General features: G+C 32.6%; 1 protein-coding gene across 1 annotated transcript in view; it reads right to left on the bottom strand.

Annotated features, from left to right (window-relative positions):
- Positions 1 to 23,771, bottom strand: part of LOC126978417 (dynein axonemal heavy chain 5) — a 51,592-nt gene that overhangs the window by 1,374 nt on the left and 26,447 nt on the right. The window contains exons 18-47 of the mRNA XM_050827187.1: positions 22,060 to 22,221; positions 20,609 to 20,916; positions 19,742 to 19,970; positions 19,466 to 19,665; positions 19,017 to 19,298; positions 18,381 to 18,640; positions 16,803 to 17,022; positions 16,526 to 16,725; positions 15,932 to 16,407; positions 15,281 to 15,492; positions 14,979 to 15,203; positions 14,400 to 14,572; positions 13,178 to 13,333; positions 12,897 to 13,107; positions 12,625 to 12,819; positions 12,185 to 12,481; positions 11,870 to 11,988; positions 11,403 to 11,764; positions 10,344 to 11,330; positions 9,776 to 10,268; positions 9,053 to 9,695; positions 8,164 to 8,958; positions 6,420 to 6,668; positions 4,576 to 6,144; positions 2,629 to 2,797; positions 2,358 to 2,510; positions 1,281 to 2,256; positions 675 to 831; positions 440 to 592; positions 95 to 227 (exon numbers count right to left, since the gene is read on the bottom strand). Of these exons, the coding sequence (XP_050683144.1) occupies positions 95 to 227; positions 440 to 592; positions 675 to 831; positions 1,281 to 2,256; positions 2,358 to 2,510; positions 2,629 to 2,797; positions 4,576 to 6,144; positions 6,420 to 6,668; positions 8,164 to 8,958; positions 9,053 to 9,695; positions 9,776 to 10,268; positions 10,344 to 11,330; positions 11,403 to 11,764; positions 11,870 to 11,988; positions 12,185 to 12,481; positions 12,625 to 12,819; positions 12,897 to 13,107; positions 13,178 to 13,333; positions 14,400 to 14,572; positions 14,979 to 15,203; positions 15,281 to 15,492; positions 15,932 to 16,407; positions 16,526 to 16,725; positions 16,803 to 17,022; positions 18,381 to 18,640; positions 19,017 to 19,298; positions 19,466 to 19,665; positions 19,742 to 19,970; positions 20,609 to 20,916; positions 22,060 to 22,221 (10,764 nt within the window). The remainder of the gene's footprint in view (positions 1 to 94; positions 228 to 439; positions 593 to 674; positions 832 to 1,280; positions 2,257 to 2,357; positions 2,511 to 2,628; positions 2,798 to 4,575; positions 6,145 to 6,419; positions 6,669 to 8,163; positions 8,959 to 9,052; positions 9,696 to 9,775; positions 10,269 to 10,343; positions 11,331 to 11,402; positions 11,765 to 11,869; positions 11,989 to 12,184; positions 12,482 to 12,624; positions 12,820 to 12,896; positions 13,108 to 13,177; positions 13,334 to 14,399; positions 14,573 to 14,978; positions 15,204 to 15,280; positions 15,493 to 15,931; positions 16,408 to 16,525; positions 16,726 to 16,802; positions 17,023 to 18,380; positions 18,641 to 19,016; positions 19,299 to 19,465; positions 19,666 to 19,741; positions 19,971 to 20,608; positions 20,917 to 22,059; positions 22,222 to 23,771) is intronic.

The following is a 23,771-nucleotide window of genomic DNA, read 5'->3' as shown; positions in this document are numbered from 1 at the left end:
ATATCTCCGTTAGAGACGTTCTCTTCCGCTTTTTGTCTATACGCTAGTATATTTTAAGTATGAATTAAATGACATGCTCCAAATACATACAAACCTTCTAGAAAAAGTCCGTAAACATAAACTCCTTCAGACGGACCTTCGTTTACATCTTCTCGGTTTAGTTTTGTAATATGATTCTGTAAAACAACAGAATCCAAGGCCCAGCCTTTATGGCTGCGTGTCACTTCCTATAACAATGTTGCTATCGTTATATTATAAAGTCAGATGATAGTGGCAAAATGACCATAATTTAATTATTTAAAATTGGTTTGTGGCTACATTTATCATTATTACATACATACATTTATCATTATTAATTATACTATGCACGATATTGTGTTACTAGAACTATAATGTAAAATTTTACAAACGATCTTTTATATTGTTAAAAATTAAAAACCTGTCTCATAGCAGTGAGAAATCCTTGGGGATTAAAAAAGCCAGTCATCCAGAAAGAGCTCGGTCTTCCATTTCGGAGCCAAACTCTGTATTGTTGCTCACGCTCGAGTAGCTCAGTGTACCAGAAACCTAAAGTAGCCGATTCCCACGATACCTAAAATGGAGTTATTTTATTATTTATCACTATCCAATATAATACAAAAATAAGCAATAAAAAAGGGTAAAGTTAAACATACTTTGGACCATTGGCATGGTATACGTGCATCGTACATTGCATCAAGGGATTCACGTAGACCTTGACTCATAACAATCGTCCCATCGATTGCTAGTTTAAGATCGCATAATGTAGTATGGACAGTTTTTATAACGCGTTGTATACGATCTATTTCTTGCCTGTGAACATATTACTATATTTAATATTTTCTAAGGAATTTGATTATCGTATAAATATTTTAACAAATTTTAGCTAGATATGCACACTCTTGACTCGAATTATTTGTGTCGACAACCTGTGTGTATGAACAATTGTACTGATTGATATCTTAATGAAAAACGTGAAATGGCAGCAATTATATACATTTATATACATTTTAATTACGTAGACGTATTAAATAAGGTAAATAGTAGAAAAATATGGTTATATTATATTCACGTAAGTATAAAATATCATATCATTAGAATCTTGATTCAAGTGAAACAACTCAAACGAAAGGTTTCAAGAAAGCTACCGCAATAATTTTATTAAATTCTTTTAAGTCAAAACATACTTGCTACTATCTATTGCATTGATTGTTGCGTATAATTTAAGGTTTCGTTCATTCGAAATAAAAAAATAGCCATACCTTAGAAAAATATTCATTGGTAAGAAAGCACCCATTTTTTGCAACGCTTCTCTTACTTCAAATGTAACATATTGCTTCGGCAACTTTTCTAACATATCTTCTGCTAAACGGTAAACGATACTTTCTCTTGTTTCTCCACCTTGACTACCACCTTCTTTTGGCTGAACACTTAAAATAGTATCCAAAATATCCTTAGCGCTATTAATTTGATATGTTATATCGGCATTGCCGTGTAAACCAAATACTTCTGGAGTATCAGTCAATGGTAACTGATTTATATAATCAACATAACCCTGCAAGTTGCGAGTTTGAGGAACTTTATATCCTTTGTAAAATTCAAAACCTGGGCGTAGTAATACATCACAAAACCAAACGTTTGTAAATGTTGTAAGTAAGCGCTTGTCAAAATCATCTGTAACCCTACCTCCGTACTGAACTTCTCCTAGCATGTAACAAATTGTTGGCCAAGATATACCCTTTTTAGGATCGATTTCATCTAAATGATTTTGTATGAATTGGACACTAGCGGCGTAGTCTGCTTGATTAAACTCATACGGAATATTCCATCCCAGTGGTCCAAACTTTCTTCTTTCCTGAACGATGGTGTGTAAGAATGCTACAGCATACAGTAGAGGTGGCCATTGGGGCAGCGATGAATAGTCTAAGGTATCTTGTGTTATATTTTGGTAAGTCCTTTTCATACTTGCGCGTATTCCCTGTGGCGGTTCGTTGGTAAATTTAATGGCCATTTGCAGGAGACCTATTGGAAAATCTGTATGAACTTCTGTTGTAAGCCATAATCGAAATGATTCTTGTATGTGTTCAGTTTCAATAAGAGCATCCATAGCTTCAACGCAAAATGGTAGAGACAAGTGGATATTTTGAAGTAGTACCCATCCACCATCATTCATTGAATCTGATATCATTTTACGGGCCACAATTTCTTGTCCTTGACCCATTGAAACCGCTTTGAGAACTAAAAAGAAATATTTGAAATTCAGTATTTTATAGAAAAAATCTAAAATCACTTTGATGCCACGTATATTGTTTTTTTTTTAATTTTAAGTGGATACCTACCGATGTCCTTAAATTTTGCAAGAGAAGCAATTTGTACTGAAGGATCTGAACCGATTGATAGGATACATATAAGTGGTGTTCTAGGTTCCGATTCTGCCCATGTAGTCTCTAAATTAAGTATTCTTCCTTCGCCATATTCCGCACCGAGGGAATCTGAGAAAATAGGCGCGTGTGATTGTAACTCTTTGTAAAAATATAAAACATACTAAGAATTGAATTGAACTGAATTAATAAATGTATCTATGTACATTTATTGAAGCTGTAACATTACCAACGATATATTTTCTGGCCTGCGACAAAGTTCTGTCTGGACTCCATGATCTTATCAAAAGTAATTTTCTAAAAACATCTAAACTTTCTTGATATCCACTCGGAATCGTTTCTTCTTCCGGCTTTGCTTTTTCATACCATACACGCCATTCCTTTTCATTTGTAGATATCTATAAATGACAGTTATAGTCAGAATCACGTAAGATAATAATTATTTGAATAAGTTTAAGTTAAAACAAACATTAATTAAATAAATTTAATGCTCTAATCAATGACGTTCTATACATATGGACATATCATTCGCAGTCTGACAGTGGAACGGCAAAAGTGTACTTAAAGACAATGTAAGCACACTTTTCTATTTAGTCGTGTGTCAACTGTGTGTCAATCAACAAGCCTAAGAGTGCTTAAATAATACATTAACGACTCAAAAAACAGATGGTGGGACTTATCATCGGTAAGGTTATTTTATTTATATAAGATTGATATGCAAAAAGCTTAAGTAATTTAATAAAACGAATATTTTTTCATTTAATATGATATTAATTATTGACAAGTCCCCAGGCAAGACCCGCTTGTCAGAATGAGACAGATGAAAGGACACAGTCAGAAATAAAAACAATAGAGTCGCTGTTTTTAACCGTCTTCAAAAAAGGTGCAGGTTCTCAATTCGTCGGTATGTTTTTATGTTTGTTACTTTCGACTTCGTGAACCGATTTTGATAATTATTTTTTATTTTAAAGCTGGTGTTTCCATGTTCTATGTTACTAGAATTAGATCTATGAATTAGCCGTATAAAAATCCGCAATTATTTTATACTTTTGGTTTATATCTATATTATATCTATTAGTTTGGAATAGTGTTTTTGCAGTCGGTTGTTTATTTGTTATTTTTTTTTAAAGGAAGGCCTTTCACAAGGATGAACAATGAGTAGCAATATTGTATTTTGTGTAATGTGAACGGCTTACAGAACTTCAACGCTTACATACTAGTGCTATTTACACGTTCTACGTTACCTAGTGATAATTGATACTTATTTACATCGCAAATATGTATATAGCACCACTAAAGGATTTAAGGTTTTTGGATTTAACTACATTCAAAATTTGACAGAAGCTGTCATACAAACAAATGCTGATGTCCGCTTACGTTACATATACCAAAAAGATACCCTGGAAAAGATATCTAAGTCTAAAAGACAAATTTTATTTAATTCAAGGGACTAAACATTTAAATAACCAGTTTAATTAATTATTTTATGTAAATAAAAAAATATATATTTGAGTATAAGTTTCTCTCATTAAACCTTACCTTAACTTATTAAATCCTAATCCCTTAAGAACGTAAAGAAGTAACAAATATAAACTCAAGCCAATAAACTTTCCCCTTTATAATATGAGTATTATTTTTCATTAAAAACGTAAAAATCCTCCGACTGAACAGATCTTCATCGGAAAATGGAACAGACTGACGAACATTAAACTTATAGCAACCCACGGTTTTATCTTGATTTAAAAAATACCTAACTGCTACTCCACTGATGTCACTGTCCAAATCGGGTTCTATATTCAAAATGCGCAGCTGAAACTGAAATAGTGTTTACATTGCTGCCTATTCACCAATTTTATTTTAAACAACTAAGTAAACGCAGAAATGTATAGACATAGCAGTCGAAGGTTATTATGGTGTGATTTGTGGCATGTGCCATATTTCGGCTTTGATTTTGTATGAGGTGCATTGTCTATGTGTATAGAACGTCATTGGCTCTAATCCTAAAAAGGTACTGTGATGAAACCAACTAGATACAATATCTGTACCTTTCTGAGAGAATCTTGGTCAGCTAATGGAAAATATTCATCACCGCGAATGCTCCTTCGACTTAATAAATAAAAATCAGGATACTCAAATAGAATATTAAATAAATAAAGTAAATAAAGTTTTGATATACCTTCTGTAGTACGTCACAAAATATATTCAGCTTGCTGATTTCTACTAAGTTTAGCCAAGTTATATCTAAAATCCATTTAAATGGTTTTGGGGTAACTGCATTCAGATCTAAAGAAGCGCCTCCTTTTACGAATGCCATAAACTCGTCGTGAGATATGAGACCTCTATGGCAGTCTATTTTCATAGCTAACATAAGTGTAAATAAAGCTTTATGCCTTTCATACAGACTTCGTAGTGTAAAAGCCCATACTTCATGAGTTAGATATTTTAGAATTATATTTATGCGATCTTCAGTAACATTACTTTTAGTCGATTTCGTTATTGAATTATCGAATATATTTAAAAATTGTTTTAAGGAGTTTTGGTACATAAGATTTACATTACTCATTTCAACAATCAAAAAATACAATATAGAACCTCGAGCTGCTACTGCCCGGAATTCCTCACGTGCTTTGATAATTTTCTTTTCAGTAACCTCTGCAACTTTAAGTTTTTCATTTACTTCTTCAGCAGTAGTTTTGGTAATTTGCAAAACTTGAATTAAAGCTTCATCGTCTACTAAAGACCCTTCAGATGATGTTAACCGACACAATAGATTACTTTCAAGTTCCTTCATACTTCTTTGATTTTTCATAACAGATTCAAAAAGTGCTACACGTTCTTCCTCCAGGTCTGACTTTTCCATTAAAATTACGCGACCTAATAATTGATCTTCAAGTCCTTGCATAGTCACAGTGAAGTCAATTATTGATGTTTTTGCACTTATTTCTGGCGAGTAGGGTGGATTGGGTAGCTTTGTGGTAATATAAAGCATAAATCCAGGCATGACATCGCATTCCTTGTCACCTACAATTACTTTTTCAATTGACCCAGATTTGATAAAGTTCTTTTCTAAGACATTGTCTATAACTGGATCCAAATCGACCCCCACATCTTCTATTAAGAGTGGTCTTCCTAGTGACAAACTATCTTCTAGATGAGTTCTAAAGTATTTATGATTAAGTGACGTAATTTGTAGTTCATTAGTACTTTCCTTATTTTTGATCCAGTTTTTTCCTTGGCTTTGTGGATCCACCAATAAGGGATAAGAACTGGATTTTGTCACAATTAAGGCATTTTGTACTGATAACTCATCGTTCGGTAAACCTTGTAACGTCCATTCTGATATCGTAGCATTTTCAACTAACATATTTGTGATATTTAAATTGTCCGTAACAGGTATATGCTTGCTTTTCAATATTCCCATCCATGTATTAAATAGACTATTTCGGAACTCTTGATTATAAGGTCCACAATACGACAAAAATCCGGTTGCTAAGACTACATCACCAACTAATCTACCAAGTTGCTCTTTAAAGTCTTTGCTTTGTTGAGTCCACCTTATTTTTTCTCCTCCTAAACCATTTATTAGTTGAGTAGCAGCTGTCATTTTTCTTAAACATACATTGGCTGCATCTGTAAGTTGTTGTTTTTCAGAAACAGCAGCCTCATATTGTTCCTTGACTTTGCGTAGTGACATTTCACGTTCTTCAAGCTGTCTTTCGGCAGATGCTAAATCCTCCATTGCTATCTGGGTGTATTAATTAATATTAAATTATTAATAATTAACATCTGATTATATGTATTCATGTATGTTTAAGTAAGTATATTGTATTAAATATATCGTTGTCTTGCAACCCATAACACAGGCTAAGTAGCCTGTGTTATGGGTTGTGTTATATATAAGTATATATACTTAATTTGGGGCATGATAATTTGTGTAAAAAGTGTGTCCATATTATTATTATTATTATTATTATTATATATTTTATTTAGGTATATAAATAACAGTTACGACTTCCTTACCTTCAACCTTGCTTCTTGCAACATTAAACTGGCTTTTAGAGGTAGAACCTCCTTATTTACACTGTGAAAGAAGGCCATAGCCTTCGTCCAAGACAATAAACCAGCAACGTCACCACAGACGCGTTTAGCAGTGTCCATATTATAATCTTCCATTTCAAAATAGGGTTGTAAGTGTTCCACCATTTCATTATTTATAATATCCTTGGGGTAATTTTGTAGTTGGAGTAAAAATGTAGTGCTTGCCATCATCTATTAATTAATCATTATTGTTTATAAAGCTAATGATGATAAAATTACAATTTCCAATTTCTAATATTTATTTGATAGCTAAGATATACTGATATGATAAGCATCAGCTGTAATGTGAGATCTTATCTATGCTACTTTATATATTATAACTAGCTGACCCGACAGACGTTGTTCTATACATAATAAATAAAATACTGTTTTTTATGAAATTGTCAATAATATTTCATAATATCAAGAATTATTTCGTAAAATATGCTCCCTGTTGTTATAGTGAACTTGTTTCACAGCAGAATACCATACAAAACAAATATTGAAAATAAAAATAATAATGGGTCCCAATTCGAAATAAAAGCTATCCTATCTCTCAAGTTGGACTAAACTGCACTCCATGAAGAAATCCCCATTAAAATCCGTTCATTAGTTTAGGTGTCCATCGCGGACAAACAATGTGTCACGTTATTTATATATATTAAGATTAGTATCTGCAGACAGTTTCACGTTATTTGTTACAAAAATTATGTAATTACAGATAGTTACATCCTTTTTGTTAAATATTACTTTACGTTAAAAATGTTTTAACGAATTACTGACATCAATTTTACGATTTTTATAATGGTTTTGTTTCTGTCTGTCAGTCTGTATGTCGTTTTATTTTTCAAGAACGGCTTGCACGATCTTGATTGCAAATTGGTGGTGTTTGTAAAATACGATTAGTTGTGTATTTTGAGCTCTATTTTGCGCTGAAATCGTTTGTTTGCTAAAAAGAACCCGTCTAGGCTCAACAAAAAGAAAAACAGCTTCGCTCCGCTAGTTATCGTAATCATATGAAATATATTTTTTTTCGTGTATATATTTCGAGTGTAGAAAACAGTTTAGGGTACCTTAAATTATATAATGGCAATGGCATTAGATTTTAATAGTAACAGAGTCTTTGACAGATTGCGGCACTTAAGATAATGTTTTTATCCCTCGAATTCATTCAATTCTTAAGCAGTTCCATGAGCTTATGTTACGTAGTAACTATAAATAAATCAAAAGGATAACTATTTTCTATTTCAGGAGTAGGTTTGAGTGACATTTGCATTCATGCGCTTATAAAATATTTCTATGCGCACATTCCTGCAAATTTGACCTCTATTTTAAAATACAGAGAGTGTTATTGGTGATTATAGAGGTATAGTAGCGTTAGTTGAGTCTTCACCTACGCATTCATTCAGTCATTATCCAAAACAATCTCTGATATGCCAATTAACAAATACCAAACTAAATTGTGATACTAACATAAAAACAGTCATGTTGCGTTTAAACTTAAGTATATTAACATGCCAAGAAAGTCCACGTTCACAACATAGCGGGAACAGCTAGTATATTATATAGATTTCCATATGTGAACGAATTCTTCAACTAGTAATTGTCTAAAATATAATATTTTTATAGCACTGTATAATTTAAATTAAATAACATTTCTACTTCACAAAATGAAAAACTTAATTACCTTTAGAGACTCTGCCCAAGATGGCTTTGGACATGGAGCAGCTGTATCTGATATAACTAAATGTAGCCTTCTTTGAAATAATATTAGCACACAATCCATAATCCTCATAATAAGATGAGGAGGTCTGCCTAATTTTCTTACAGTCGCAATATGTGCTGGTTTGATAGTATTAAGAGCGGCTTCTGCTTCTTCTAAAGCAGGTTTAGCTGCCTCTAATTTTCTTTCAGCCTTTTCTTTTTCTTCAGCTATATAAGCTACTAAGGCTTCTGCCTTTTCCTTAACAATTTGAACTTGATTTTTTACTATTTCAGCTTGCATAGCCCTCTCAGTAACTTCAGATAGAACGCGATCGGCCTTTTCAGAAGCTAACGCTAAATCTTGTTCCATGACAGCTAGGTCTTTCTTTAATACTTCAACAGATATTGAAGCCTCTCTTAGTTTTTCTAATCCTGTATCCATACGTAAAGCACCGTCGCCAAGTTCTTTTTGTTTCATTTGATATATGGTTTTGTAACCACCAATAAAACTTAGATAAGATTTCGGGGTGACATGTGATGATCTCCTAAATCTTTGAAAATATTCAGTAGAAACTTGTGAAACTACATCCTGTATAGTTCCAAGTACAGTAACCAGTTCTTTCTTTACCTCTACACTACATTCAATTTCAAATTCTGCGAGAAAATGATCAGCTACTGATACTAAAGCGTCTTTAGGCCAAGGCTGGAACCAATCAATAGTACATCCTGATATAAGTGCAGGAAATCTTAACGCACGATACCGAAAAGCTTCACTTACCTGTCAAAGAAGTTGTTTTAATTTATTTATTTTTTAGTATTAACATACTTCGAAAAGTACCTACACATTTATGAATAAATTCATTTGAACTTACTGGTGAAAAGCATAGCACAACATGAAGGTTTTGACACGTCCTGTTAAGAAAATATTCCATCACCAATTCATTAGTTAAAGTCCGCTTTTGGTTTTCTCGTTTCATGATTGGAGTAAGCTCCGAAATAATTTCCTGTTGTTCATCCTTTGTAAATAAATTCGATATTACCCCAGACGACAAAATATTGTTTAGATATTCTAAAAATCCTTCTTCTTTTATGTCCAAGTCAGTGAAAATAAATGTTGTACCTTTTCCTTGTACACCACATGACCGATAAAGTAGCTTCAAATCCTCTAAGAAATTACCGACATTGTATGATCTCGTTAATGCAATTTGAAATGAACGATATCCAGCTATAAATGTTGATAGTTTTGTTAATGATTGTTTGCCAGATCCACCGACGCCTACTAGCATAACATTTCCACGGGGATGTCGGATTACTCGTGATATTTTTACTAAATGTAACATGGCATCTGGAAAAAATACAAGATCCATACCAGAACCACGAACCATTTCATTAAATTGTGATAAAAACATTTCCAATCGATCTCTGAGTTCACTATAATCAAATACTGGTTCATAGACTTTTGGCAATTCCATATCAGCGTCTTCGCCTTCTTCTCCAGTGGGCTCAGGAGCATCTCTGTTTAAATACATTAAAATTAGTAATCTGTAACAGTATTAATCCTAATTGCATATTTATTTAAGTACTTTCAAAGTTACCTCATAAAATCTACGAAAACGGGCTCTTTTTCCATCATTTTCTTATATTCTGGGCCAAGAATTTCCTCTGTTATACCATACAAAACCTTGTTAAACCAATCTTTATCAGCCTGATGTGTAAATCTGTCTGAAAAAACTCTAGAACACTCATGCTTCCATAAAAGCATTAAACATTTTTCTGATTCTATTACTGTTGGCAAGGTTCCTACCATTCCTTGCCATACTCGCGAAAGATCTCTCAAAGAGAACACATAATGAAATTTTGCAGGAGTTGGTAATAAATTCAATCGTGTTCTTGCCCAAAGCTCTCGTGTAAGTGGAATAATTTTTTTTATAAGAGTACGAACTTCTACCGTAAAACCTCGTTTAATATTATAATGACCTTCTCCTATTACTTTAAAAATCTTATCTATAGATTCATTGTTAGGTAGAGGACAGTTGAATATAGAAAATTGCAGTTTGAGTCGAGAGGGAATATCATTCCTTCCACCACCTAAAATATAAATTTTATTTATTCATAATTTTTTTAAAAGAAAGATAAAAATCTATTCTCTGTTGCTATACATACCTGGTTGTCCCATGGCTCCCAAAAATTGTATGTCTACAATAGTAGTAAAGTCTCCGGGTTTCTCTAAGCTGTAAAATCCTCCCATACTCATTGTTTGACGTACGATTTCATTTGTTATTTGATCACCCCATTCATTAATCTGGGGTAAGTTTATATCATCTATGAATACAAGCATCTTTTTTCCACCAGGAGGGCCAAAAGTCATACCACTGCGTTTTTCTACATAGCTCTCAATAGTTTTTTGGAATTGGTAAGGACTTGTTGCAGATGAAAAATTGAATGATCGACCCATAAACTGTTCGGGGTTAGCCTTTTTCATATACGCTTTCATCATAACTGTTTTTGCAGAACCTTGTTCTCCCAACAACAATACTGCTTTACCTTGTTTTGCAATACAATGAATAAGGTAACTAACTCTAACGTTATCAGTAATTGGGACCAAAATATTTGAATAATCAGGTGTAGCAGTATCAGGATACTGATAATTAGTGATTAAATCGTCCCATAATTCCCACTTTCCATTAGATTTTACATAAAAGTCAAATATAATGCTAGGTTTATTATTCGGATGTTTTGGAATATCTAAAATATCACTAAATGTGACTCGTAAATATTTATCGTACTTTGTTCTATCGTCAGTCTCAAAAAGAGAACCAAAACCCCAAGTTAAACTGAATACATAAATTTTATGTAAATGTTCGGGGGTGTACAGTACTACTTCTTCACTTTTTTCCTTGTCCTCATCATCGTCAATATCTCCATTTATCGACTTACTTGCAGACTGTTCTTCAGTTTCAACAATCTGCGGTGGAACTAGCCCTTCTAATAGATTTAAAATTTGAGAAACAATGTTACTTTGAAGAACTCTCATACTAAACGAAAGATTTTGAGTACACCACGTGTAGGTGTTTGGAAAAGTTTGTTCGAACAACGAACTAAATACTTCATTTTCTCGAATTGATCTTGTTCTCAGCCAACCACTTAAAACTGCAAGGAAAAGTAAAATAAAGCAGAAATATCTTCAAAGGGAAGTATATTGTTTTAAATTACCAAAGTTACCTGGTTCCCAATCTAAGCCAGAAGAGCTCATATACACCATTCCATTTCTTGATACTGTCGCTGGAGAAGCATTATCGATATTTTCTGGTTCAAATATAATTTTAGATGTAGGTGACATTGTTAAACGATCGCCATTCGCAAGAGTTAGTGTTTTGTTATCATCAAGAACAGAATTTAGGTTTTCTATCCAAATACTGTCAACTGGACCATCTAAAACTAGCCAAATATGTTCCCCTGTTTTGATTTTAAGAGTTTTTCTCCATAGAGCAGAAAAAATGCCATCGGTCCAGTCATTAGTAGCGACATCTAGACGACCAAACATTTGCGCTGCTGTTATTGCTTTGGGATTCATTCGCATTTCTCTACAACAACAGAACTACTATAGTACTTTTTTAAAACTGAAAGATTATTTATTTAATATATGTAACTAAATGCTGGAATTGCGTCATAGTATTTAGATTTCTAACCTGTGGAGGTTTTCAGTCTCTGATAGGGCACTCATTACAGTGTGAATACAAGTAGTTTTTCCTGCACCAGGTGGACCAAGAACCATTATACCATGTCTTACTCGCTGTGTTTCGTATAACTGTAAGGAAGATTATATTTGTAATGTATAAGATACTTAAAAATCATGGATTTTGTTGCGATACGAAAGTTCAACCTTATTAGCCTTTTTATTTAGTTTTTCAACTATTCTAAAAGGTAATTCATTTAAAAGAATTTAAATAAGAAATTATTTACGACATTTTTTTATTAAAATGAAACTAAGAGGAGCCCCTCACCTGAATTATTTTTAATACCCATGGTGGATGATAGGTTAGACCATTCATATCGACCTGTTTTTTTATTGCTTTTTCAAGGTCAGGGTAAGTAGTTTTTTCCAACATTTGATTTGGAAACAAATCGGCAACAAGAGATATAAACAATGGTTCATCTTCATCAATGAGCTTAGATAAGTTCATGTCTCGTAAAACCCTCATCACTATTGTACTTTCATTATCTTTGGCATTAATTCTTTTAACAGCTCCAAGGGTTCGAAGCACTGATAATATGTTCCTGAGACCGAAATCGTAGTGTACCTAAAATATGGTTCCTTATTTTAATACATTTTATCGATTATTCGTTAAATTATCATTTAATGAGTACCATAGAAATCAGGGCAATACAAAAAGTGCAAGGTTATCAATGACATCATATCCTTAACTCTAGGATTTTTCCTAACCTGTTTCGTAAGTTGTTCTTCACATAACTTATAAAGGGTATAAAATTTTCTAGCAAGTGTTATATTTTCAAGGAAACCACAGGAAGCAAGTTTTACTCGTATAATAATTTGTCGATCGGGAACCATCATGGCAACTGTGCGAAATTGTATTTTTAAATTTTCAGGTAATTCCTTTCGACCAGCATATCCAGGATTCTGAAATAATAACAATTATCTAGATTAGTAATATATTATTATATTGGCAATATAATATATAAACTGATTAATTGTACCATTGTTATAAATATTCCAAATTCAGGGCACATCTCGGACATATCACCGTCCGTAAAGAGGAAGGATTTCTTTTTTTCCTTCTTAGCAGCAAGGACGACTGCAACTTGCTGAGCAGCTACGGACAGAACTGGCAATTCAATTCGATTGAATTCGTCAAAACATCCCCAAGAGCCTGACTGCGCCAGACCTTTGTAAATGCGTCCAAGGCCTCTGTGCCGAGAAACATTATTTAAATTAAGAACAGCAAATTACAAAACACAATAGATTAGAAGCGATATACCTATAGTCCATCTGGTCGGAGCAGTTAAAGACAACAACATATTTGGCGAGGGTTTTCCCCATATCTTTGACGGTTTCTGTTTTCCCCGTACCAGCAGGTCCACATGGGGCACCTCCCATACTCATTGCTAAAGCTTGTGCTAATGTGATATAGCATCTGTAAACAAACAATAACATTTAGTCGTATATTGCTAATATTTATCTTTAAGAATTAAATATCCATTTTAGGTATTATGTAGATATGATTCTATTAAGAATAGCAAATAAATACTTAATTATTGACAACAATCTGCCTAATACACCACTACTTCAAATAACCAAAACGAACAATCTCAAGAAATATTCCCAGGAAAAAGCATACTCATATTATTAACAAATTTTAAAGACAACTATTATTAAAAATTCACAAGTTTGTTTATAATACCGAAGCAAACTTGATGTGGCGTCCCCTGTCCGTTTTCTGGACCCGCGCTACTTTCGCCCCTTTCGTGAAACTAACGGTGTATTTTTACGTATTGAACTTGTGTCATACCCTTCTTTCTCAGACTAAAAGAGCACGAGTAAAAATAACTTAATGTATTTTATTAATTATTAAATATTTACAAAGTAGAAGTAAGTAGAGCCGCGACTTTCTTGCATTTCTTGCATGGATTTTATATCAGATTTAATATGTTTGAATGAAATATATCACGAGGTTTTCTGAAAAGTTCTGTAAAGACCAATGACGTTCTATTATATGTATAGATCGTCGTTGGTAAAGACAATAATGTTTGAAGTATTCAACCTTAATTTATAGAAAAAAAATTGCATACACAACGCTATGTCACGGTGCTTGTATGAAATTACAATATACTAACGTAACAGAGATACCATAAAATGAGAAAAGATTTGCGAATATATTTTACTGTTATTTCGATTGATAAGTCGTAAACAGTGTCCTTAGTATATTGAATACGAAACCCCACCCGCACGCACACAAACAAAAATTGCTCACACATTATCGGGCTGTCAGTCTGTCTATTCTCTAGTATATTTTAAGTCTATGATTTATACCATTGATCATTAATTACTCTTTAATTTTATATTATTATTTTATTAATAGTAAGGCTATACAGTCAGAGACATTACTTATTTAGTTGTATAATTACTAATGCAGTATAAGTCGTGTTCGTTCTGTAATATAAGGTATAGTGGTAGATAAATATCAATTTTATTTTACCCACCTATCAGTCAATGGTGTAATAACAAGGCGCTCCGTACACCCCAAGTATTCATTTTGGTATGTAAATGTAACATCCGTGACCGATATCCAAGTTTTATCTGCATCTTCTTTAAAGTAAAACCTGCATTGCTTCAGCCATTCAAAATCGCTTGCTGAGCGAACGTTCAGACGACACTGGGAATGAATATTTGTCTTAAATTTTTATTTTTAAATTTATCTGAGGCTAATTCATTACAATCGGTTACAATATTTCTTCATGTTTAAAAATAAGAAAAATAACACATGCGTTTTACGATGTGACCGCCGGCAAAGCTTTTATATATTTAGCGACGATCGGTCCAGCGCTACCCTCATTAAACGTAGTCTGGCGAAATAACCCAGACCTTCTTGTGGAGGGCCTACCAACACTACGTCTTCCAGTATAAATTATATATTGATATATATAATTATAGCATATATTTAGCATTTTATTTATGCTATTTAAATATGATATTCATCTTAAAATATAATAAAAATATATTTTAAGGGTAATAAATAGGAACAATATATTGATGTTTTGATATAATAGTTTAAAAATTACCAGCATATCAAATATATCTCTCTGATGTACATGAATCGTAATAAGAGTTTCAAATTTAATTCTTTCAATTTTTAGCAAATCCCTGGTTGTCTGGTCGATGAGAGTATTCAAAAGTTCGAGAAATTTATTGTTAGTTTCCAACATTATTTTTTTATCCTGCCTTGCTTGCATTAGTGCTAATTCTGCATCTCGAGTCCAAATGATCTGAATACCCAAGAGACCAACCTGTAATGAAGAAAATGTACGAAATAACAATTTCGACACATATAAGTGAACAGATATACATAATATATAAATAATACCTGAGCTGGCATTTTATCAAGAAACATAAGAAGGTTAAATGTAGGGTCATTAATGAATGATACAGCATTTCGAATTATAGAGTGGAGACTACTTTGGGCCGACTGTAGTAAGGACGTAAGCCATGTCTCAACTGAACCTTCTGCACGAACTGGTCGCTCTAATTTGATTTCTTCACCTTCTGATGATACTATAGCAACCATCTTGTTATACTCTGCACAAGAAAACGCTAATGTAAATAAGTAAACTAAATACACGAATTATAAATCTATATATATAAAAATGAATTGCTGTTCGTTAGTCTCGCTAAAACTCGAGAACGTCTGGACCGATTTGGCTAATTTTGGTCTTGAATTATTTGTGGAATTCCAGAGAATGTTCAAAAGGTGAACATGTTCGGAATTTAAAAAAAAAAACAACAATTTTGTTTTTCCTTTGATGTGTCCCCCGTCATTCAGAAATCAAATTGAAAGAATAGTTTAAAATGAATAACTAATTAGAATCTTTGTATCTGTCTAACTTTCTCAGGAGTTAAAAAAACAAACTTAATTTTAGCTACCTATAGTTCATAGATTAACTACAGTTGATGATGATACTATGATGGCAATATAACGTTTGCTGGGTCAGCTAGTAAGTAATAAAAATATAGATACCTATGTCATGAAACTTAACGAATCGGATATTGTCAAATATGGAAAGGAGATGGTTTTGTATTGTATGAGAATCTGACGCTTGCCCCAGAATTTCTAGCAACGCTGGATCAGAAACAAAGAAGAATCTAGGAAACATTGTTCGCTTCTTTTCTAAATATCCACTCAGACTTTTTTGGCAAAGTTCTAATTGTTCTTGCAAATGTGGCAGTAGTTGCTTGAGAAGATCATCACCAACGCAACATGATACCACGCCAGGAGTTTCGTGGGCACGTTGCATTATTTTTTGCCATGACTTGTCGATCTTTGAAAAACGTTTCGCTTCTTTTGGCAACTGTTTAGCAATATCACCTCCAACAAAAACCGCTTCTAAGTAAACCCACATATTTTGAACTAAAAGCCATCTTTCTAATATTTCGTTTGTACTTTGCAAATCGTATAACCATTGTTGTATTTGTTTTCGAAACGGAGCGTTGTACCTACAAAAGGAAAAATAAAATGTTGAATAATTCGATAAAGAAAACATTATCTGATACTCTATTGTTCTAAGTGAACTCGATTGAATAGAAATAAGTAATATAATACTAGTGACTATACCGATTTGACAATAGAGATCCCAAAATCATGAGACTGTCTTCTAATTGTCCAATTGTTTCTGCTGTTGTGTCACCTCTTAGGAGTAATTCTCCTCTGTTATTAAATGTTTGGAAAGTCAGCTCATGAACTGACCATTCGTTGGTAACTTGTCTAAGTTTAGCTTCGATATCTTTCTCTTTCATGGCTGATATGCAAATATCCTAGAAAACATAATTAATCACAATAATATTATTATTCTAACATGCAGTCAACACTCAATTGTACAATAGTAATTTACCTCAATATCTTCCTTATTTTGCAATAATGGTGCTTCTAAAATGTTTTTCAAACAAAAGTCTTCATTATCTAGCTCAAAATTATATTTTGTTACTTCCATTATACGCTGCCAATGTCGAGGCTTCATAGCTTTATTAGCCATTAGTTCCAAAAGGGGGCACATATCATTAAAGTCGTCGATAGTCTTTTTGAGAGCAAAGAAGGCAGGCCACTCCTTTAAACTAAATAAATCATTTGGTATGTTATAGATGCAAGGTATGTAGTATGTCATAGATGCAGAGTACAATAAAATAACGTAATAAGGAACAAATCTATGCATATTCCAAAAAAAAAATATCTGTTTCAAATTAGAATACGTATTTAAGGTTACATTTGAAATGTTTTCAATAGTCACTCAGAACAACTGAACCTACTGTAATGGAACTTTCAATGACAAAAGCATAGATCCAATGGAACTGAGTTCTAATGGATTTATTTTGTATTAAATTTAAGTGTTTTAATTATTTAAATATTGAACTGGAAATCAAAACAGATTTTTCTCAAAGGCATTGCATTACGGGCTTATGTAATTATGACGGCGGAAAATTGTGAAAAAAGATCCGATTCAACTTTTCCAACAACAAAAGTTTATATAACCTTTAAAGCAATCAGGGTATTGTTGTATTCAGCTATTGGATAATATGCATGAAAGAAGACTTATAATTATACATTAGAATTTTCAAATAAAAGTTCAATTATTTTACTCAAAATAGGATTCTAATTAGGTATATATTGAACGTCAAAAAACTATCTATCACCCCATTTCAAACAGTATGCCTCAGACCTGAGAAGAACGTGCGCAAGAAACTCAGCCGAGTTCAGGCGCCCTTCAAACCGAAACACAGTAATGTTTACACATTACTGCTTCACGGCAGAAATAGGCGCCGTTGTGGTACCCATAATCTAGCCGGCTTCGTGTGCGAAGGAGCGTCCCACTGGTAAAGTTAAAGTAAGTAAAGTCTGTGGTTTCATTAAGAAAACCATTCGTGTTATTTATTTACCTTTACCACACAAATGTTTTTAAACAATTCTTTTGAATTTGTTTTGTACTTCTGTTTTTGTATTTCTGGGATCATGTTGAAAAAGTATATAAATCGCCCAGTAAAAGACTTAGTTACTTTAAGCACGAGAATTTTATGTTTGTTCCTCGTGTTAATATTATGATCGTCGCTATTTCCAACAAATTCGTCAATGTGCTTATGAACATAAAAGACAAAATCAAGAATATATTTAGATGTGATTCTCTATGTAATAGACTCAGTTATACGATCAGGTATTTTTATCTATTTGTATAAACAAGGATAATAAACGAGAGTTTTAATTACTAAATCTATATATAATATAAAACAATAAGTCTGTGCTTTATATTATATGTCTTATTATCTTCTTCCCGTGACTTTGCCCGCGTTTTTATTTATTATTTTGTATCGCGCTCCGTCGAACTTAAGCTGATGCATAAATAATATTTTGAATAGTTAGGATTAGGTCCGGAGTGACCTTTAGAACAAACATTTGTATTATATGAATTATAATAGCATACCCTTTCGGAAGCTTCCGGCATCTATTCTGGAATTCCATTAGTTCGTTATTTATTTCTTCTATATTGACTTCTCCCCATGGTATGTCGTAATAACTGCTGACTCTGTCGATGACGTCATTGTATAACTTATATAACTTCTGTAAAAGATTTAGCTCTTTCCGTATTTGGGCAAGCTCTGGGTACTCAGTGTGGGGTAGCCCAAACAGCTCCTCTCCATTTTGATAAGTTTGTAGCTTACGCCACATAACGTCAAATCGATTCTATAAAAAAATAAAACAATTATTACCTAATTGTATGTTTTTACTTACTAGAGTATTAGTTTTGCCATTGAGAAATATTACTCTATCTAATACATGTTTTTTTAGAATACGTGATGAAAAGAGAAAATTTATGCCTTAATATTTAATTTCCTTCTTTAAACGAAATATTTATATTTTTATTTCCATGTCAATTGGACAGGTCATTGCGATTTCTTTTATTATAAATTTAGGATTTTTTTTTTAATTCAAGTAAAAATTTATCTTCGCACAACCAGGCGTCAAGAAATGCGTTGTCGGCCTTTATCTCTTGAGCCTTAGTTTTGCGGTTGCCTCGCCACTTTCCATAACGTGAGTCTCCTACCTAGTAAAAAATTACCTGGAATAATATTAATCGATCAGAGGCCTCCCTTGGACTTAAGCCCGACTGCATCGGACCAGCATGACGATATTCATGACAATAGTCAGCATTGTCGGCTCTGAACTTATCAAGATTATTGTTTAAATCACTTTCGAACTGCGGTTGCATATTCAGGAGTTGTACATGAGAAGCCAACGCCGTGGCTTGTAGTCGTTGCCATGTGTACCTAAGGTTATCAACCTGTTCCAAATCTTCCTTATTAACCGGAAGTTCATATCTTGTTATCACATTGAAAGCTTCCTGAAAGTTGTATTGAATTACTTAATACAATTTGACCGAGAACCTACATAAATCTGTCGTGTTAATCTTGCAAGAATGAAAATTATAATCGATATTTTTTGTGTGAAGCGATGATAGAATTTTAAATTTTAAATTGACTATCAAATTGATATTAAAACATTTCTTACTTCAACAGGGTCTATTTTCAATTCCATGTCCACCTCTTGCTCTCTTATTTTTTTCAAAGTTTCCATAACTGTTCTCACATCATCTAGGTCTCGAATAGGTCTTTCTAATTTTCTTTCTAAATCATTCATTATTGCGTACACATAGTCCATTTCACGTTTATACTTCTTTCGCATTGCTTGGCTTATTCTATGTGTTCCATCTAAAATAATTTAATAGGTTATTCAATCTGTATTTGATGACAAATCTTTAACTGAAAGATTGGTTTTAATACTCACTCTTCAGCTCTGTCATAAGACCCAACTTTAATTTTTCCGTGGATACTGCCATACAGTTACCAATGATAACTACTTCTGGTTCAGTTGTAAGTTTTGCTTCCAACTCGCTGTGTCGTTTTAGAGCCAGTTCAAAATCATTTAAATTCCACGACAAAAGTTGTCGCAAAGTTTTCTCGCATTTCCATAAATAGTGGTATGGTCGCCACCGCTTCACCAATGTATTTAATTCCTGAATTTCAAATATTATTATAAAACAGGATTGTATAGAGTATAGACAATACTGCATAATAATGACTGCGGACACCTATCATGAACTGTTATTGCGATTGATGAACTAAAATTAACTGCTTTGCTATTTCATACAACGACCTCATTAAAGCTATCCAATTTAGGTTGACGTCAAATCAAGTCGAAAATTGAATCGCAAACTATTTTAGTTCTTTCATTCATTCGTATGTTCAAGTGAGCGTTTCAATAAAAGTTGCTACTTTCCTAGCGGACAGTAAGTCGTTTTAAATAACTTTTAATTTTTTTTAATAACTTTTAAAAAAAATTATTGATGAAAGATGAGATGAGAACTAAGAGAATATTAGTAAGAACTTCATGGTACGAAACTTAGCGATTCAATTTAAGTACCTAGACTAAACTGCATCGGAATTGAATCGCTAATTAAAAGTTAGCCTTCCGTTTTAAATTCGTGAATGTATTCAATATATTTTTATGCGATTAAATAAACAGCACAGAAATAAATCAGTTTGAATTAATAGTAAGGCCGTCTTTTGTCGACAATATAAATAAATATATAGGCACATATCGTTTGATGGAAACATGAATCGATAATTAGTTGAACTTCTTAAAATTACTTACTAGTTTAATGTTCTGCGTACACATGGATAAGAGTGTTAAAGTTTTTATTATTTCTTTATTTTCCATTATCAGACCATAAAAATTCTTCTGTTGGAATGGAAATATTGGCTTCTCCTCTGATTCCAATCTATAATACTTCTTTTTCTTTATTTTAGTAGCATCTATAATCTTCATAGACTTTGCTACGTTCATGGGAGCTGCCACTGATTGAACCTGTTGTTCGTCAATCTTGTTCACTAATTCAAACAGTTGGTTTGGCTGGTGACCGGCCAGTTTCTTCCAGCTAACCTGGATAGGTATGTGCACAGGGAAAGCAAAGCGAACGAAAACAAAATCAATAAATTTGGATGTGATATATACAGATGACGAAATTAATCAAAATGAAGCAACACCAAGTGAGGCAAATAATATGCAAAAGTTGTGTTGATAGCGTATGTAAATAATTGCGCACAATATCACAAAACCACACATTTTGTGTTTTACAGTTAGTGTAAATAATACAGACACACCACAACAATAAACACCACATATAGGAAAGAAAAAAAAATTGAAATATTAATTTTTTTTAAATGTTCATGTCACAATATTATGTTAAGCTATTAATTATTATTGTCAGTCGGTGAGCCTAAACGAAAATTAAGTATTATTGATTTTGTTTTTTTATTTTAGTGAGTATAACATAGATACTTAGCATATAAACATAAGAAGAAATCATTACAAACATCTGCTTTCGTAAATATAATTTGTCCACAGATCCACTACAGTATAATTATTTATCAACAAAATAAAGATATTATTATTATTAATTTAGTTCATCTGTTTGATAATTTTTATATACAAATAATTAAAATAAATATTTTTTTTAATATAGTCGGATATCCAAATTATTTTCATTAAGTATACAAAGCATATATTATTTACACGAATTAAAATTATATTTATTAATTAGCTAGTTACATCGCTTTTACCAACCTGGTTCGAATCATTTCGAAGACCTGAATCCTAAAATTAAATTCTTATGTTCTACTCGTTTCATTAACGACATGTTAAACAAAAGATTTATATACTATAAGCTCAGTTGGACCAAATTCATGATATAGATATAAAAAAAGTAGTTATAATTAAGAATTTAGATTTACTCTGATGTATTTTCTATTCAAAACTTCGGATCAAAATAAAATCGTATTTTTCGAACTTTACTGGACTTAAGTAGTTTACTAATTGTAATTGAATTCAAACTATTATTCTGATATTTATATTAAATATATCTTATAATAAATCATAATAGTAAGCGAAAACACAATACGATTTTTCTAATATTTATTATTAGATATCAAATTCTAATCACTATATATTTCATTGTTACAGTAGTTTAAATATTTGGACTAAATAAGCAAACAATTAATCATGTTACGTATTTATAAATAAATTTAGTGGTGAAAATACCCTTAAGGATTTGCCTCCCGTCCACTGAGCCACTCCCTTTGATAGTCCTGATATATGCTTTCCAGCTAAAATAAGAACCTCTTGGATTTCTTCTAATGTAGGCTTCACAATCACATTCGGAATAATTAGCGCAGCGGATAATAGGAACATGGGTTCATTTTTTTGACCTAGGAAAATAATATTAAGAATTAATATAATGGTTGTCGGACAGCTAGTTTCTTTATAAGAGATTAATTACTAAAAAATAAAATTAATTAATTAATCTAGAAAAGCAGCAAAAGTATGTAGATATTGTCTTTACGCCGCGTTTGATCCGGACATGGACTTTGCTGGTTTATTTTGTATTATTTTCAAACGAAGATTCATTGAAATACATATTACTTATTTAACCACAATTTAACTGCGATATTGTTTATACCTGAAAATGAAACGAACGACGTCGACGGATGTGGAAATATCCGCACCAAGGTATGCGTAGGGAATTTTTGCACCGCAACAGTACCAGGCAATCAGGACCATTAAGGCAATATATTTTTTTTGCAATCCATGCCTATCGCTAATAATTTCATATTTATTATTTAGAGATTTATAAAATACTTAAAAACCTTCGTAACTTACCATTGTACTTATACTATACCAAAATATACGAATATATATGGTGCCAGGAAGAGCGGTTTTATGCAAACCGAATTCTTTAAGAGTTTACCGATAGATTATGCCTAGTAATAAAATGTATAGATAACCTAAAAGAATCTTCTTGTATATTATATTATATACTCATAGCTTACTTTCTATGTATTGTTGTGGTAACTGATGAGTGGTTGACTCGCCGTTTACGCATAAGTCTATTCCGATTCTACTTACGTGTTTTCTGTTAAATTATGTTATGTAAAGAAATGAAAAATAAATATTAATTTATTTTACTAACAACCGGTTGGAAACCATGTCATAATTTAACAATAAAACTTTAAATATGGGCTTACACCTAAGAGGTACGCAATGAATTCAGTTATGTATAGAGCTTTACGCCGCATGTGATTTACATTTGGACTTTACCGGTGGTTTGAAAATATATTCTTACAACCTGAAAAATATCTGAAAATAACGTTACGGCGATAGAAATTATCCGCATCGAAGGTATGCGTACGGAAGTTTTGACCCGCAACAGTACCAGGCAATCAGGATCGTATCAATATTTTACCTTCGCAGGCATGTCTATAACGGATAGGGACAAAATGAAAACGCGCTTATAACCATAGACTTACAATATACAATCATACAAACAAACAGAGAAAAACATCTCTATTGGAGATACAGGAAGATGGAAAAGGAAAGCATAATGCTTACCCTTTCTACAGGGGCGTAGCTGCCGCTTTATCTGCCATATAAATTATACGGGGCCCCCGGGCTACGGGGGAGCCCGACGTGCGTAAGCAAAAATTAATATGAACATTTAATTTGAATTGTTTGTAAACATTTTTGGAATAAGGAACAGATAGATAATTATGATGAATAAATATATCGTTTAATCTTATGCTTTTGTGAGAAATCTTTATTCTTCATCCATATGGGGCCCAAGCAAATTTTTATACGGGGCCCCTCCAAGGCACGCTACGCTACTGCCTTTCTACCGTGCTGTATCTCCGTTAGAGATGTGAAACAAAAGCCAGAAGAGCGGGATAAACCTATACCAGTTAGTTCCTACATAAATTTGTAT

The sequence above is a fragment of the Leptidea sinapis genome, chromosome Z (assembly GCF_905404315.1).
Source record: "Leptidea sinapis chromosome Z, ilLepSina1.1, whole genome shotgun sequence".
In the NCBI taxonomy this organism is placed as follows: Eukaryota; Metazoa; Arthropoda; class Insecta; order Lepidoptera; family Pieridae; genus Leptidea; species Leptidea sinapis.
This window is presented reverse-complemented; position numbering and strand designations above follow the sequence as displayed.